General features: G+C 36.4%; 1 protein-coding gene across 1 annotated transcript in view; it reads left to right on the top strand.

Moving 5' to 3' along the window:
• Positions 1-17443, top strand: part of dtn (transmembrane protein 132C dtn) — a 691446-nt gene that overhangs the window by 605032 nt on the left and 68971 nt on the right. Inside the window, exon 5 of the mRNA XM_081770771.1 lies at positions 16807-16950. Within this exon, the coding sequence (XP_081626897.1) occupies positions 16807-16950 (144 nt within the window). The remainder of the gene's footprint in view (positions 1-16806; positions 16951-17443) is intronic.

Raw genomic sequence — 17443 nt, 5'->3', positions numbered from 1 at the left:
TCATGTTTTTGACGTCGAAGAACGTCTCGATCGTTGCGTTTTCAACCGACTCCTTGCGGCTTTTGCTCGCTCATAACCACTTGTAAACAGTCTTCAATGTCACCGCTTCATCGCCATACACTGAGTTTGATATTTCATGTGCTTCTTTGGCTTTTTTTTTTTTTTTTTTTTTTTTTTTTTATAGCTTAGAACAACATTTCATATTAGCGCGCGACAGATACCCTTAACACGTTCTCACTCTTCTGTCTCTGGAATCCAACTAACATGTTCCAAACTGTACCAAGGGTTTAGGCTACCGGGCTTACAAATTGAAATGTATACAGCAACGATAGATGGCAGTGTGAAACTACATTCACTGTACGTTTTGATAACACCTTGTACATACTTTTGTTCGATTCAACGAAATTACCGATTGTTACGTGTCTCATCTTTGAACATTTTCCCCCGTTAAATGCTTATGATGTTGTAGAATTTGGTAGAAACTAAATAATTGTAGAAGTACGCCTGCACCAAAAACTGAAAATACTGTTAGTAACATAAATCTTACATTGTCTGAATGGGAAACCTCTATAAATCATTATAGTGAACTTCCTCCAGAGATAGATTCTGTCTACGGCATACATCTCCAGGCATTCTTTATCCTGAAACGTTGATTACAGAAGAAGAAGAATCTTAAATTTACATAATAAAGTGAATAGATTGACGTTCTCCCCTTCTTATAACATTACAGTATATACCACGGTCAATGTTCTTACGAAAGGAGGGGTTCCATCCCTCTTGTATGGTGATTCATACAATTGCCTTCCCTTTTCATGTTAAAAGAGAACTTTAAAAAAAATACTTCCCTTATACCAATTCAAACACTTACTATAGCATTCCCTCAGTGGAGTGTTATTTTTTTTTTTCTACGTCATATCATTCGTGTATTATTCCAAGTCATGTTTTTGGAATTTTGATAGAAATCAGTTTTGTGTTTATTTTATTTCCTGCGAAGTTAAAAATAAGCTCGAACCTAATACGTTAATATGGAAAATAGCTCTTCTGGTAGTCATCCTTTATTCATTGAGACGAGACGATCAGAAAGCATTAAATCAGGCTTGTGCAAGTTGGAACAGGGAGTGGGCCAAGCACAAAAGTCTTACTAGCGTCGATGGCCGTACGAGACAATGTATATATATTTTCACAAGCATTGAATAGGCATATTCAATTTATAAAATCATTCGTTATTCACTAATATCACAGGAACATAAAAATTGTTATTACGATAACCAAAATACAATTTACTTACTAAAGAAAACAAGCAAAATCTATTTATTTACCATTTTAGTGGAACACATGACCAGTATGCCAATGTTCGGCAGTACACTCTACACTGGATGTTGCAATACGGAGGATGTTTTCAAAGTGGACATCATCCGAGAACTTTCAGCTCAATTTAAGAGATTACGTGAGAAATTCATTTTCAATCAGAAGTCAGGCGGGCCGGATTAAAGGGCTCAGTGGGTCAAGGGTGACCCGAGGGCCGACTGTAGCACATGGCTGCATTAAATATTACTTCTTTCATTTTCATTTTCCTTCCTTTTGCATCTTAATTCTTTTCTAAATTAAAAAAAAAACATTAATTTAGAAATTGTTTTTAAAATTCTCCAATAATTATTAGCTTGTAACGAAAAAAAGATTTTGTCCAAAGATGAGACTCACCAATTCTGCCGAATGAAACGATGTAGTTGAGTTTAAAACCTCATGCGTAGTTTTTGAGAGAATGGAGGTAAAGTAATTCCTTTGTAAGCTTAAGTATCAATGCTGTACAAGGATCATGCCTGCTAGTGAGATGAGTTGATACTGACGTAATTATAATCTCATTGTCTTCATTATGACATTAGCAAGGCGACAGTATATAGAATGGTTAATGAGAAGTAGCCCAAAATTATGATTAACGACAATATACAGTATGGTTAATGAGATGTAGCCTAAAATTATTATTTTATTTTTTTAAAATTAAAATATTGTCCAAAGTTAAGGCATATACCAGTCGATAAATTACATCGAGCTGTACAAAATGACGTTTTTTGCAGTAAATCTCATGTGTAGTATTTGAGAAAATAAAAAAGACTTTTGTAAAGGCGCTAAAATACAGTAGTATGTCGTACACTGCCAATAATTGACAGTTTTTTTTCTTGCTGAAAAAATATTACTTACGTATTGACTGTGTATTTGCTTAACGATGACATTCATACTACTTGTGTTTATATGTTTCGAGTGCTTGTGTATGGTGCTTCGACAAGATCATTATTATTAGCCTTCCCCAGGATGTATTTCTGGCTACGCCACTGCTCAGCACTGTTAATTTACTTCTCTGAATTCTGTGTTAGTGTATTGTATTATTTGCGAACGACTAATGGTTGTCTCGTGGCGTGTACATAAAAATATTTCGTCATTTTTATCAAAGAGTTAAATTAATTGTAGGAGATCAAAATGGTGTTATTTATTCTATTGTATTTTCTATGCATGAAATGTTATTACTTCCGTTGGTTAGTGTTGCAGAAATAGTAGTCATGGGCTTCCCGTATATAAGCTCTTTATATGCCAACGTCAAACTGAGATTCTTGCAATACATTGAATATATTTGACCAATTTGTATGTGTACTCACATCAATAGAATATATTGTGGCTTCAAATGAATATGCATACCACGTTACATGAAGTACATGAATACATTAGCTAATCTACTATTTGCATGCATTCAGCTGTAAGCTAAATGTTTGCTTACATATATCACTTACTACGAATTACATACTTTCCTCCTAAAATAATACGATAGACCCAGTATGCCCTGACAGATTATCTATCTTAGTAAACCACTGAACTCACTTACTGGGTAAGGAGCAGTACCATCAGGCCCGTATCCAGGGGGTCTAGGGGGGCCGCCCCTCCTAAATTATTGCTGGCCTCTAAAATTTTCACAGTAGTCTTGCAAATGAACGATAATATGGTGATGAACTATAATATGGTTGGATCGGCCCCCCTCACTTCAGCCCCCTATATTTCTGGGCTGGCTACGGGCCTGAGTGCCGTAACTTGTAACCTTTCCTTGGAGGGCCCGCATTAATATTAGGAACCTCCTAGAAGATTATAAAATATGAAATTTGGGTCCCCTAGAATTTAAAACTTTAATAAACATTTTTATTACTTCCGAGGGGCCCAGTTGGCGTTTTACGGAAATGGGTGCAGATCACATTTATGCTTCCTCTCAATCCTCTGAGGGAAATATGTTTGATTCAGTCATGACAGAAACAAATGATCATATACCAACGCCTCTATTCTTCGCCATGAATCAGTCAATATTTTGTTCAGATTATAAGGCAGTAGCAGCATCTTAAAATATTTTTAGCTCTTTTGAAAATAATAGGATGGGCCCATTCCGTTCTTTAGTAGTTACGTGTCTAAAGAAGTATATACGAGTTGTGTTCAAAAGAAGACTGAAGTTTTGCTGTTCTCGCTTTATTCCTCATTACACAAACTTTCAACCACTGTCTCCTTCGAAGTACTTCCCTCTATTGTCAATACACAGTTGCCATTGTTTTTTTTTTCAATTTTAGAACGACGGTTGAAAATAAAGTTTTTAGATGGCGTACAGTATTGTCGTCGCATTTTTCACAGTTTCCTCGATGAACTGAGTACGCGATGTTTAGATAGATAATTCACTCTCACTGTCAGCATTTTGATCGTCTGGTGACGTGGAAGGTTGTCCTGTCCTTGAAGTTTCGGCAACCGAACTTGTGCCCTTCGTAAAACGCTTAAACCAATTAATCATAGCACTGTGTTCGGTTCATGCAGTCATTCTTCTGTGCTTGGTGAAGTATTTGGGATGTTTCCATGGAAGATTTCCGCAGTTTTAAGCAAAATTTCACATAGACGCGCTGTTACTCCAACTCCTTCATTGTTACTTTTACACTAACCCGATGAGCACATATGCACGACGTCATTCAATTGGTAGTTACTCGACAGCTAACTCATAGATGGAAACCCAATAAAAAGCGATCTTTTGCCAAGGTTGTCGCTAGATGGGCACGATAACTAGAGCATGCCATCTGCAGCCCTTGGCCCGCTATTTAAGAAATTAGGTCATTTTGAGCGCACCTCGTGTTATTTTTGGGGGCATACATTTAACTGAAATAGGCTCAGATTGCATTTTCATTTCATTTAAATTTTTTATGTATGGTCATTTACACTCATGTTTGACGAAAGCTTCGTCTTGCAATGGGCCCTCTCGAACGACGGGGAGTGTAAATGGGGGGAGAGAAGTTGCGTCCTGTCCTCACAAGTTACGGCACTGGTGGGAACATTTCTTTGCTAAAATTTGGAACCATAGGTTGGCGTTTTCTACTAATATTTGTGCCGAGTGTTCTTATTCTACTATCTATAGGGTGGTCCAAAAATGTGTAAACACTAATAAAATTGGAACTTGTAGAAAATAATAAGTGAAAACCTGTAATTGTAATATTGGAAAGGGGACAAACATGAGTGTGCACATCAGGACATTTTGAAAGGCGCCACGCTGGATTCGAGTCAAACTTTTTAAAAATTGTCTAGAGACGTGGTCTTGCAATCCAAAGGGAACATAGGGATCGATTTGCTCCTAGCTCCATCAACTAGAAGGGTAGGGAGGCAGACTTGGTGAATCTATGTTCTTCACATAAATGCAAATAATATTATGTACAAGATTCTTCAAAGAATCCTGGTCACATACTTTTCTTTTGAAAGACTGTATTCTCAGAGCGTTGCACAAAATTATTATAACATTTTTGTTTGAAATAAGGCTTTCTAAAATTAAGTAATTCTAGTATGTTGTTCATTCAACAAATATAAGCCTAAGGTTTCATTTCTTTAATGTTACTACTTGATATAATTTTCAAGTTTGTGAACGAAATTGAATGATTTTTAAGTATATTATCGTTCATCTATAAGATAAATAAAAATCTCTAAATTCTTTTAAAGCTTTCTAAATTGTAAATATAATGCATTAAATCGTAATAATAGTGAAGATATCACAATTAGCAAAACCAATTGCCTTAAGTTGGTAACACTAAATCGATTTTCATGTGAGGAGGAAATACTTAAGAGACTTAATCACTACGAAATTAAAATTCCGCTATTAGTAATAATTTGTGATATCTTCAAATAGATAAAATATAATCGATATGTGAAACAAGATCACGCTAGACAACATTATTTTTGCGTGAGGTACCGTTATCACGAGTCATCTAGTAGCTTTCCGTTTGCAGCCATTTTAAAACGCGAAAATAAATGCCAATTTTTCTAAATGGTTGGAAATCGAAAGCAGATAAGTGAGTCGTGATAACGGTATCACATGTAGAATAATATCTAGCGAGCTCTTGTTCCACTTTTGGATTATCTTTTATCTATTTGAAGATATCGTATAATTACTCTAAAATTAACAATTTTTTAATTTCAGCGTGATCGGCCCCCTTAAGCTCTAAACTTCAGTTAATATGCATACCTAACTTTGCATACAAGAACAAATTCTTATTTTGTTTGAGTGTTTGCTTGTGTGTTTCTTCAAAGAGTGCTGTTCGTCGCTGACAGCTTAGAGTGAAGTTCTGCTGCTGAGAGTGAAGTTCGTCCTTGGCAGGAATAAGTTTAGATATGCAACTGTATACAACAAGTAGAGCAGGGTATTATACGAAATTACTGCTCAGATTTAGTTTTACAAGAATGTGTAAGAAAAAAACTTATATAAAATTAAAAACTAAAATGTTTCCTTTTTATTATTATTATTTTCAGCTTTTCCTGACCTTAATAAAAGCGGCAAAACTTTTTGCCTAAAATTTCCGTTTTTGTTTCCCGATTCTTTACTTAGAACTATGGCCATCTCAGAACACAAACTGTATTTGTAGTTTTAATGAAATTGCCGCAAGTCTACACTTAGAAACACAAACTGTTTCTGTACCAATGTGTCTTTCCATCGGATATCCAATCTCTTTATATATGTTACAAATACTAATCCTGAATATTATACGCCTCCATGTCCAATATGTGCTTCCCTCTTATGTTACCTTTATGAAATAAGAAATATTTTCATACAAGGAGAGACATAAAAGGAAACAGGAGAGAAACAGAGGCTTTCAGGACAGAAACAATAATACTGTTATCTGCAGTTGTTGTTGTTGAAGTTCCATTTTCCTGTGGGACTCGAAAAGGATTTTCCAGGATTCAAAGCGAATTCTCCAGGAGGATTGCCTCAAAGAACAGACCAAAACAACTCCCAACAAGAACGAGAAAAGAAAAGAGGAGGGCAGTAGGTGTTGAATTCTCTGAGATTTCTCAGTTGGAGAAACTTCTACCTATAGTTGAGAACTTTACAAACGTCCAGGTTTCAGAGAAAAATCTCAAACTTTATGCAGAAGCTATTATTGAGATTAAATTTTATTGTCAGAGAAAAGTGTCTATATCTCCAGACTCATCTGCGTAAAGGTTAGAATAATCTTTTTTTTTTCTTTCTTTTTTTTCATCAGCTTGGTTTCCAACGTATTAATATGAGTAAGAATGTTATTTGTTGAATTCAAAACCATCGTGGTAGGTAGATCTCCATTTTTATGGAGAAGAACAAAACAATGAAAACCTCATTTCATTTCACGAGGCAGATCGAAGGGACGTGAGTGAAATAGAGCAATCTGAGAAAACAACTGAAATCTTATTAACACAATTTTGTTACTGTTCTCTGATGTATCCTTCGCGTGTAAAAATATGTCTCTAGCATTTGTTGTAGTAGGTATATTAAAATAATAGAGTCGCGGTGTAGCCAATAGGGCGCCTAGCTATCAATTACCTACTTCTGCAATGCCTATTCGCTTTACATATTAAGGATTAGAATTAGGAATTAGATTTCTGGGCTTTCGGCATCTATGGCCATGTTAGCCCGTCACTAGGATTAGGATTAGGAATTAGGTTTCTGGGCTTTCGGCATCTATGGCCATGTTAGTCCGTCACTAGGATTAGGATTAGGAATTAGATTTCTGGGCTTTCGGCATCTATGGTAATATTAGACCGTCACTAGGATTAGGATTAGGAATTAGATTTCTGGGCTTTCGGCATCTATGGCCATGTTAGTCCGTCAATAGAATTAGGATTAGGAATTAGATTTCTGGGCTTTCGGCATCTATGGCCATGTTAGCTCGTCACTAGGATTAGGATTAGGAATTACATTTCTGGGCTTTCGGCATCTATGGCCATGTTAGTCCGTCAATAGAATTAGGATTAGGAATTAGATTTCTGGGCTTTCGGCATCTATGGTAATATTAGCCCGTCACTAGGATTAGGATTAGGAATTAGATTTCTAGACTTTCGGCATCTATGGCCATGTTAGTCCGTCACTAGGATTAGGATTAGGAATTAATTTCTGGGCTTTCGGCATCTATGGCCATGTTAGCCCGACACTAGGATTAGGAATTAGATTTCTGGGCTTTCGGCATCTATGGTCATGTTTGTCCGTCAATAGAATTAGGATTAGGAATTATATTTCTGGACTTTCGGCATCTATGGTAATATTAGCCCGTCACTAGGATTAGGATTAGGAATTAGATTTCTGGACTTTCGGCATCTATGGCCATGTTAGTCCGTCACTAGGATTAGGATTAGGAATTAGATTTCTGGGCTTTCGGCATCTGTGGTCATGTTAGTCCGTCAATAGAATTAGGATTAGGAATTAGATTTCTGGGCTTTCGGCATCTATGGTAATAATAGCCCGTCACTAGGATTAGGATTAGGAATTATATTTCTGGGCTTTCGGCATCTATGGCCAAGTTAGCCCGTCACTAGGATTAGAAATTAGATTTCTGGGCTTTCGGCATCTATGGCCATGTTAGCCCGTCACTAGGATTAGGATTAGGAATTAGATTTCTGGGTTTTCGGCATCTATGGCCATGTTAGCCCGTCACTAGGATTAGGATTAGGAATTAGATTTCTGGACTTTCGGCATCTATGGCCATGTTAGCCCGTCACTAGGATTAGGATTAGAAATTAGATTTCTGAGTTTTCGGCATCTATGGCCATGTTAGCCCGTCACTAGGATTAGGATTAGAATTTAGATTTCTAAGTTTTCGGCATCTATGGCCATGTTAGCCCGTCACTAGGATTAGGATTAGAATTTAGATTTCTAAGTTTTCGGCATCTATGGCCATGTTAGCCCGTCACTAGGATTAGGATTAGAATTTAGATTTCTAAGTTTTCGGCATCTATGGTCATGTTAGCCCGTCACTAGAATTACGATTAGAATTTAGATTTCTAAGTTTTCGGCATCTATGGTCATGTTAGCCCGTCACTAGAATTACGATTAGAATTTAGATTTCTAAGTTTTCGGCACCTATGACCATGTTAGCCCGTCACGTATGAGGGATGACGTCCCTCGACAATCACACTATCCGAGACAAGGGAAGGAAGAAAGCCATCTGGGACCTCTATGTTAGGTGCCATCCCGGCATTTGGCTGGTGTACCTGAGAAAAACCCAGGAAAACCTCACTCAGGATGGCTGACCAGAAAAAACTTTTACACTTTTTCGAACGAATGTCTCCACTGGGAATCGAACCTGGGACCGCTCGCATCAAAGACGAGAGCGCTAGCGAGGCTTTACTTATATACATAGTATTAATGAACTAGACTAACAAAATGTAAGAGGAATTTTCTTACGTCAAATTAAGAAAAAAGTTCTTATGAATCTGTGGGGGGGGAATACATAGTTTTGGAACTAGGGACTTCTAAAAGCATGAAAAAATACATCAAAACATGTATTATTTATGGTATTTCTTCAATAATGAAATTAACTAACTCTATGGGCTATGAGACCCATTCAGAAAATGATCTTATGCAGTCGTGGTGGCTGTCTGGTAGAGCGTTCATCTCTGGTGAGGGGGGTCCTTGGTTCGATTCCAGCTCGTGTTGTGTGGGCTTTGTGATGGGCAAAACATCGTTTTTTTTTGTTTTTTTTTTGAGATCTCCAGGTTCCTCGCACTTTCTTAATTTTTTCCTGTTAATATTCTGCTACGTAACACGGTAAAAATTCAATGTATGGAAATTTTAAGAACGTCTTGTCAGTATTGAGTGAAAACTTGGCGTACTCGCTTGCATTGACCAGTGACATTGTTTATTTAACCTGTAGAGGCCAATAGGAAGCAAATGTGACGTTTGTTTGTTTCTAACTTACGTAACGATAGTGGTCATTCCGTCTGTAGCCATCGGCCGAGAGAGCGACGATGCAAAAATAAAGTTAAAGGCAAGAGAAAGAGAAAAGAAAATATGCAAGTGTGAGGGACAAAAGTTTTAAGTTAACTTGAGGAACGAGCTACCACGTTTGTCCATCAACTAAATGGAGTTCAGTTATTGACTTCGTGACTTTGGACTTCTACAAGGCTTCTCCTCTATTGTGTTTGTCCTTTCTCATCCTATTCAGCCAAGTACAAAAGGCAGGAGCACTAGATAGGATTTAAGGAAAATAGATTTTCCTCTGCGACGTTATTTTTTTCTTGCTTTTAATTTTCCAAGTAGTGCGTCTCTGTAGATGTTTATAGTCAAAACGTGGTAAATTCTAACTTCCTTATTCCATGACCTTTTTAATAAAGCGTATCTCTTGCACCATCTTTCTAAATGTAAGGTATTCATTCCACCATTTTTATAATACAGACTATTCCTTGTAGCAGCGGTGTACGCAGACGCTTGTCAAGGCGGGGCTTCAAGCACTGAAGTTAATATAATTTCAGATGTTTGTATATACATGGTAAATGCTTAATTTACCATGATATCTTGCTGAAGAGGGGGGCTTAAACCCTGAAACAACCTTTGCGTACTTCGTTACACTAGTTTTTATCAAAAGATATGGACATTTCTACAATACAAGGTATTCTTTGCACTATAAGGGTGCGGTGGCTCAGTGGTAGAGTGTTCACCTCTGGTGCGTGGGGTTCTTGGTTCGAACCCAGCTCGCGCCAAGTGGTGAACCGTGTGCGTGAGTTTTCTTAGTTTTATCCCGTTTCCTCCCACTTTCTTCACTCCATCATTTCATTCATTCCTCATTATCACCGCCTCCTTTAGTCTCGTCAACATAACCATGGGAAGTAAAACTTAAACATTTATTTTCATTTTTTCTTTGTACTATCTTTCTTGATCAATCTCTGAAAGATCTTGATTAATGACTTATCTTTCTTAGATTTTTGTGATTTTGTCAGTTTGTAGTGTTGTTTGTGAAATATTTATTTATTTATGAAATATGGCCAAAATCAATTCTAACCAGTTTCGAGAAAATTGTCCGAAAGAAATTGTCAGCAGTAAATTGTCCTGTCTCGGTGTTTCTGGGAAGAATTAATTATCGTGCTTGAATTTGAATCTTTGTGTTTTATAGTCACTAACGTTATAACCTTTGATACGAGCTGTACCGGGTTCGATTCCTGATGGAGACACTCGGTCGGAAAGCTGTAACAGATTTTTTGGGCATAAGTTAGATCTGTTAAGATCGATATCAGCCTTTTCGTATGCAACCAACCTTACTCTGTGTAAAGCAGGATTATCTAGTACACAGGGGTTAACATTCACAAGTTCGAACAAAATTTCAGTTTTTCATTGGTTTTCATAAAATATTTAAAATGAAACAAAATAAAATGTATGAAAACATGCTTTATTTAAAACGTTGAAGAAAACTAAATAATATAAATCGTACTTAAAAGTAAAAAAAAATAGTTCTGTTCTCAAGAAAATTACTTTTTTTTTTTTTTTTTTTACAAAGAAATTCATTTTTATAAATAACTGAAAAGAAAACTATGGGAGCACTCTCATAATACAATCAATTTATAAATTATTTAATTCTCAAACAAATTAAATAACTGTATATGAGAACCTTTTTTTTTCTAACTATGCATAAATAGAATGTTTTGAAAGCCAGTTTTCATTAAAATTCATAGCGATTTTTTTATTTGATTTGTTAGACTTTTTCTTTAAAAACGACTAGAAGCTTTCGAAATGTGGGTGTGGAGAAGAATAAAGGGAATCTGCTGGGTAAAGTGGGAAACGAATGAGAGGATGTTAGAAATGGTGGGGGAGAAAATGACAATTTTAGATATTATTGAAAAGAGGGTGAGAAACTGGTTGAGACATTGGCTGAGATGGAACTGTTTCATGAGGGACATGCTACAGGATATGGTGGCAGGAAAGATAGGGAGAGGATGAAGGAGAGTACAATTACTGGACGATATCAAAACAAAAATCTACGTGAAAATGAAAAGGTTAGAGGAAGTCCGTGAAGCAGCGATATTGCATTAAATTTTGCAAAAAGCTTGGCGATACCCAAGCGGAAATCATTCAATCAGATCGGTACATTCAAGTTTGAACGAGAATTTGGGCATGAAGAGAGTGTACACGAAATTTGGTTTAGGCTTTCATTGCCAAACATAACATTCATGTGTGTCGTCAGGCTGCCTACTCACCCGACATGGCTCAATGTGACTTTTGGTTATTTCCCAAACTAAAAATACCACTAAAAGGGACCCGATTTGAGCCAAAAGAAGACATCATGCGGAATGCGACGACACGGTTGCTCACCATTCCAAAAACTGCGTTCTAGAAGTGTTTCTGACAATGGTGGAAGTACTGGGAGAAGTGTGTGCATTACCAAGTAGATTAGTGTTAGGATTTGAAGGGGATTAGTGTTTCGGATTTCCAAATCAATAAATTTATGTTTGCCAATCAAGGGTTCGGTACTTTTTGAACATACGTCGTATATAAAAAAAAATTGTGTTCATTGCCACAGTAGTTATTATAACTGCATTTTTAACACCTAAATTTGAAAAAAAATTGTCTTTTTTCATTACTTTTATGTAATGCCCTATATCTGTTCGATAATGTACAATATTCCCAGTGAAACACTTTGTGACTTTTTCTCAACTCTTTAATCAAAGACGCACAAAATATGCCGTTTTCCCTGTATATATTTAGTTTTGCTTTAGACTACTATAATTTCGCAACATGTAAGATGGCGATATTTTTTTTTTAAAGTAACTACTAGATGAACCTGCATTCTCTACACAGCGCAGCATTCACATATTAACATGATTCTCCTTGCCATTCCTCACAACATATGTACATGCTCCTTTACAGACATAAGTGAGAGACGCCTTGATAAAAATCAGCAAGGGTTATCATAAAGGGGAGATTTTTTCGATTATTTTTTCTCAATATCTCGCACCGTTTGCAAGATTGAGCCTACTTCCGGTTGGAGTTTCTAATTCATGTACGATCAGTGTTTTCTTTCTTCTTGTATGCAGTATGTAATAAGCAAATACATTACAAGTACAATTAATTATAATGTCAGTGATATATATGGTGTTCATTGGTCAAAACACTCCGAACCATAAATATTTATCTTTGACTGGAGAAATGGTTATCCTTCCTTTTTCATTATCATTTGGCCATGAAGCACACGCCTGAGAGATATACAATCCCCGTATGCAAAAGTGTGGTGTTGGAATGTATAACTCGTAGGATATGCTGCTTTATTTTTAAAAAATTTTAACACTTCCAGTGTATCCCTAAAAATATAATAAGGGCCATGTTTTTTTTTTAAAAAAAAATATTCGATTAGAACTGGACAATGTACACGAAATTTGGAATCGCCCAGCGAAAACAGCACGTTTCTAGCACTTATGATTTTCGAGATCTCATTGTTGAAAGGATTGGAGACAAACATATAAAATTTTCTTTGGAGACAAACATATAAAAATTAGCATTTTAATATATAGACACAATGTTTGAATAGAGTTGCTGTATTATTTAAATACGAATATTACGTTTTCCTTTATTAACAAAAAGATATTCGTATTAAATGTGTATGCATGTATATAACTTCTTTGGAGTTCGAAACTGAGAGGAAAAATATACTACTCCCTTAATAATTTACTTTCTGGGTTCTTCTTTATTTATGTATCGACTTTTATGAGTAAAGAAGCAGTGGATCGTCTGAGGAAAGCCAACTGCTGTCAGAGGGGGAAGCACAAGAAGAAAAACGGCCGTCCTATAAATTACCTCCACCTAATAATGGCGGAACTTGATCTGCCTCTTGCTCAAAAGCAAAGGAAGAAGAAAATTGAAGACGGCCTGCCAGCTGCAGAGACGTCAGATTCACCTTAATTTATAATATAATCTATATTTAGTTTCCAAATAACATCTTCATAAGAAAAAAGTCTGGAGACATGGACAAGAGAAAAGATACCATCAACATTGTATATCTTGCAACGAAGGGTTTATGTAGTCGTCAAATGGAGACGTTATGATTTTTCACTTACACGTACTGCTACTTGAATTTCATTCTTTTGTTCAGCACGAACACAAGATTAATGGTCTTGATATACAAGATAGAGACGACACAAAATGTACAGTTTTGTTTTAGAAAAAATAAAAAAAAAATCCCGGGAACCTAGCTCTTATCTAAAAGGCAGCTTTCTCATAACTATATACATTTTTAGAATTTTAGCTTGAAATTAGGACTCTCAAATAGCCAACGAAAATTCACACTTATTTCGGCTTATGAAAAAGAAATTAAATTTTTCAGTTTTACCACCCACTTATTTATGTCTTGTAGGCTGAATTGAGTCAAATTGATTATTATAAGTTTAACGTCCCTTTCAGCAGCGAGGCTATATGTGACGTGCACCTACTGATTAACGTGGAATCCGAACCACATGAGTTCCAGTCGGGAATCGAACCTGGGTCTCCAACGCCAAAGGCGCGTACGCTAATCGGTTAGGCACTTATGCGCTGAAAGAGATGGATGATTAGTGAAAGTGAATCAGGCGCGGAGCCAGAAATTTTTGTTGGGAGGGGTTCAAAATTTAAGGAGGTCCTATAATACAAGATGCTGCGTTTATGTAGTATGGAACGGGAGCTGTTCTACAGCCGAAAAGATCGTTAACTAGTTTTTATGTGCTGCCACCTATATTCTTACGAAAAAATGATAAAACTAAATTGCTTTTTATCTGAAAATAAATAGTACAGATGATGAGTAAGGTCAGCTATTTAATTCACATCAATAATTTCTCTGTTAAACAAGTATAGTTTTATTAAGAAAATATATGGTGAGTTACGAATTTTTTTGGGAGGTCCGAACCCGGTGGACCCCCACGTGGGTGCGTCTCTGAAGTGAATGATTATGAAAGATAAAAATAATGATGAATTGATAGAATGAAAATGGGGGAGGAAACAGAAGTACCCCGACAAAAGCCACATACACGATGTTATCCAGCTCAAATTCACATGGTCTGGGATTGAACCAGAGGCTCTTCGCACCAGACGTGAGCGCTCTGCCACTAAGTTACCCTGCCGCAAGTCTTATGGATAAGAATACAGGGATTTTTGTTTTTTTTTAAAAAAAAAGATGATAGTCAGACTTTTTTGAACAAAACCGTTCATAAAATAGAATTTGACAATACCTCGAGTTTGGTAGGGTGTGAGACAATGTTGGATTCCTCCCATCTCAATTGACATTTACTTCGAACACTTGCTACAAGGCTTCAACTTTGGAATGTTATCTCTTCCTGAAGAAACTATCCATTTACAACTACCATTATCATATTTATCATTGACCCTTATCTTGACTTTAGTAACTCCGTGACGTACATTCCCCTTTTCAACAGAAGTTTGTACGTGTTTTCGAATTATCAGTGTGTTTCTGATTTTGCTTATAAAGTATTTTGAAGTGAACTTTCAAGTTGTTTTCCAAACATTTCACACACACACACACACACACACACACACATATATATATATATATATATATATATATATATATATATATATATATAGGAACGGATCCAGGATATGATCAAGGGAGGGGCTAAACCATATTTTGCCATTTTATCCTGTGTAAAGCAGGATTGAAGCCCATTTTATCCATTGTATATCTGACCGTTAAGGGGGGGACTATAGCCCCCTTGGATCCGCCACTATATATACATACATATATATATATATATATATATATATATATATATATAGAGAGAGAGAGAGAGAGAGAGAGAGAGAGAGAGAGAGAGAGATTGATTTATATAAAGTCAATGGAGGGCTTTTGTAAACGCGTGATTGATCCTCCGGTGTCCATGTATGAAATACAGAATACATATAATTGCAGAAATTGAAGTATCTGATAATTATGGGGTCATAAACTGTGCTCCCAAATTATTGAGCTATGAGAAAACTTTCGAAAATAGTTAATTAGTTTATTTAATGGCATCTTGCTGACACTATCTGTCCCACTTTCTGTAGTTATGATATTCCTTATTGTTTTTAAGATATTTATTAAAAATCAAAACAATGGTGGGAGAGAATCCTATTAAAAGCTTTGATGAAATAGAAATTTTGATACCTCAAAATATATCACATAGAAATACGAACAGCTTTTGGGAGGTATGTAGGTAGTATGGTAGTTAAATGGTAGAGCACTTTTACCTGTAACAAGGAATCTCTACTTTGATTCCGAGTTATTCAAGCTAATGATATAGAATTTTGTGTCCGCGAGCTTTCTCATGCTTTCCCTATTTCGCCCCACTTAATTTATTCCACTATCTCTTCGTTCAAAATCATTCTCTTTATACATATCACCCATCTTGCTTTAGCTTTGGTAACTTTAAAAAGCGAAATATTGAACTAAAAATTTCATCAAATTTCTTCCCTTTTGAAGTTTTAGCTCTATTAATGTCACAAATATTTAGAATGTGTAGTGTAAAATAGTTTTATATGGGACAGGGAATTGCATTAATACACTGGTGGAGACCTATTTAAGGAATGCAGTAAGAAGGCAGGGTCAAAGTGACCCAACCTTAATACACAAAACGGTGGTATATCTTGCTTCCAAGAAACTGGATTGCAGCTGCTGCTGGAAGATGGAGTACTGCAAAGCGTCCACGTTTACATTGACAGTTTGTCATAATTTTTTATAAGGTTTCATAGTCTCACGTGTGAGCACATACTATAAACACACGCTTCACTCACGAACATGTGTTATTGTGTTCAAAACATAAACACAGCAGACGATGGAAGATGATACGAATAAAGATCGGAAGAGAGCCGAAGCTGGCCGACCTCTCCTGCAAGATAATGTCTATAAAAGAGGACTGCAAGAGAACAGAGACATCAGTCTACAGCTGATAAATAACCTTCCAACACCTTTCTTCTGGGACCACAATGGGCTATGGAGTTCCTGTAAACCTATCTGTGGAGGCTGCAATGAGCGAAAGTGATATCCTATAGTCACCTTTCTCCCGGGACTCCAATGAGTTAATAGTCTCCCGAGGCTGCAATGAGCGAATGGAACTTCCTTTAATCACCAACTCCGAAGGCCACATTGAGCGAAGGAGTTTCCGTCAAACCTAAGTCACATTGAACCTTTATTTCCGAGGCCACTTGCTAAAACTCTAAAAACATTTAGTGATTTAGAAAAGAGTGTGTAGCATATAGATAACGTATCGTCCGTACAGATTTCCGTAGTGAAAATAAGGATTCTGTATATTTGTACAATATACCGCTGCCCGGATAATGGATTTTTCTGAGCGTGATCCTCGCAAAACGTAGAAAAATCACCGAAGGATCATACTGCATAGAAACTTCTAAATTCGTGGCAAATAAATTGCAGTGACGGCAGAATGACTATTTATTGTTATGCATTTACATATTTAATCTGTACACGTTTTACGTGGCATATACATTATACCAATAATGTTAATGTTTTGTCCTTTTTCTTTTTTCTTTTTCAGAATTGGGAGATAATAAACACAGCCGTGCTGACGGGGAAGCAGGTGTCTCAGCCAATGAAAGTGTTTCTTGTGACTCAGGCGGGAAAAGTGGCTGATATTACTCTCCAATCATCGTGCCACTCACAAGAAGAAACTGTGCTTAAGGTAAGATACTGGTTGGATACTAAGTTTGCAAAATGCTTTTTAACAAACATTAAAATTATATTTTAAAAAAATCAAAATCTCAGAGAATTAATTACAGTTTACTTACTATAATTACACTATTACAGAAGACGGTCTCATGTTCGATTCCCGGTGGGGGCACTCGGTTGGGAAAGTGTAAAAAACTTTTTCAGACCAGCAATCCTGAATGAGGTTTTCCTGGGTTTTCCTTATGCACTCCAGGAAATTCCAGGGTGGTACCTAACTTATAGGTCCCAGGACGCTTCCTTCTTTCCCTTTTCTCAGAAATATTTGGTCATTTATTTTCTGTAATGATTTAAACATCATTCGACCAATGTCAATTGTAATAGTTTCAAGGCCTAGTTTTCTATCTTGGCACTGCACGACCCTGTAGAATGGTAGCGTTTTTTTTTTTTTTTCTGAAATTCACTGCTCTATTACTCTAAATGTAGTCGAGTCTCAAAACTACAATCTG

This window comes from Thermobia domestica, chromosome 9, assembly GCF_964235325.1.
Source record: "Thermobia domestica chromosome 9, izTheDome1.hap1.1, whole genome shotgun sequence".
Classification (NCBI taxonomy): domain Eukaryota; kingdom Metazoa; phylum Arthropoda; class Insecta; order Zygentoma; family Lepismatidae; genus Thermobia; species Thermobia domestica.
This window is presented reverse-complemented; position numbering and strand designations above follow the sequence as displayed.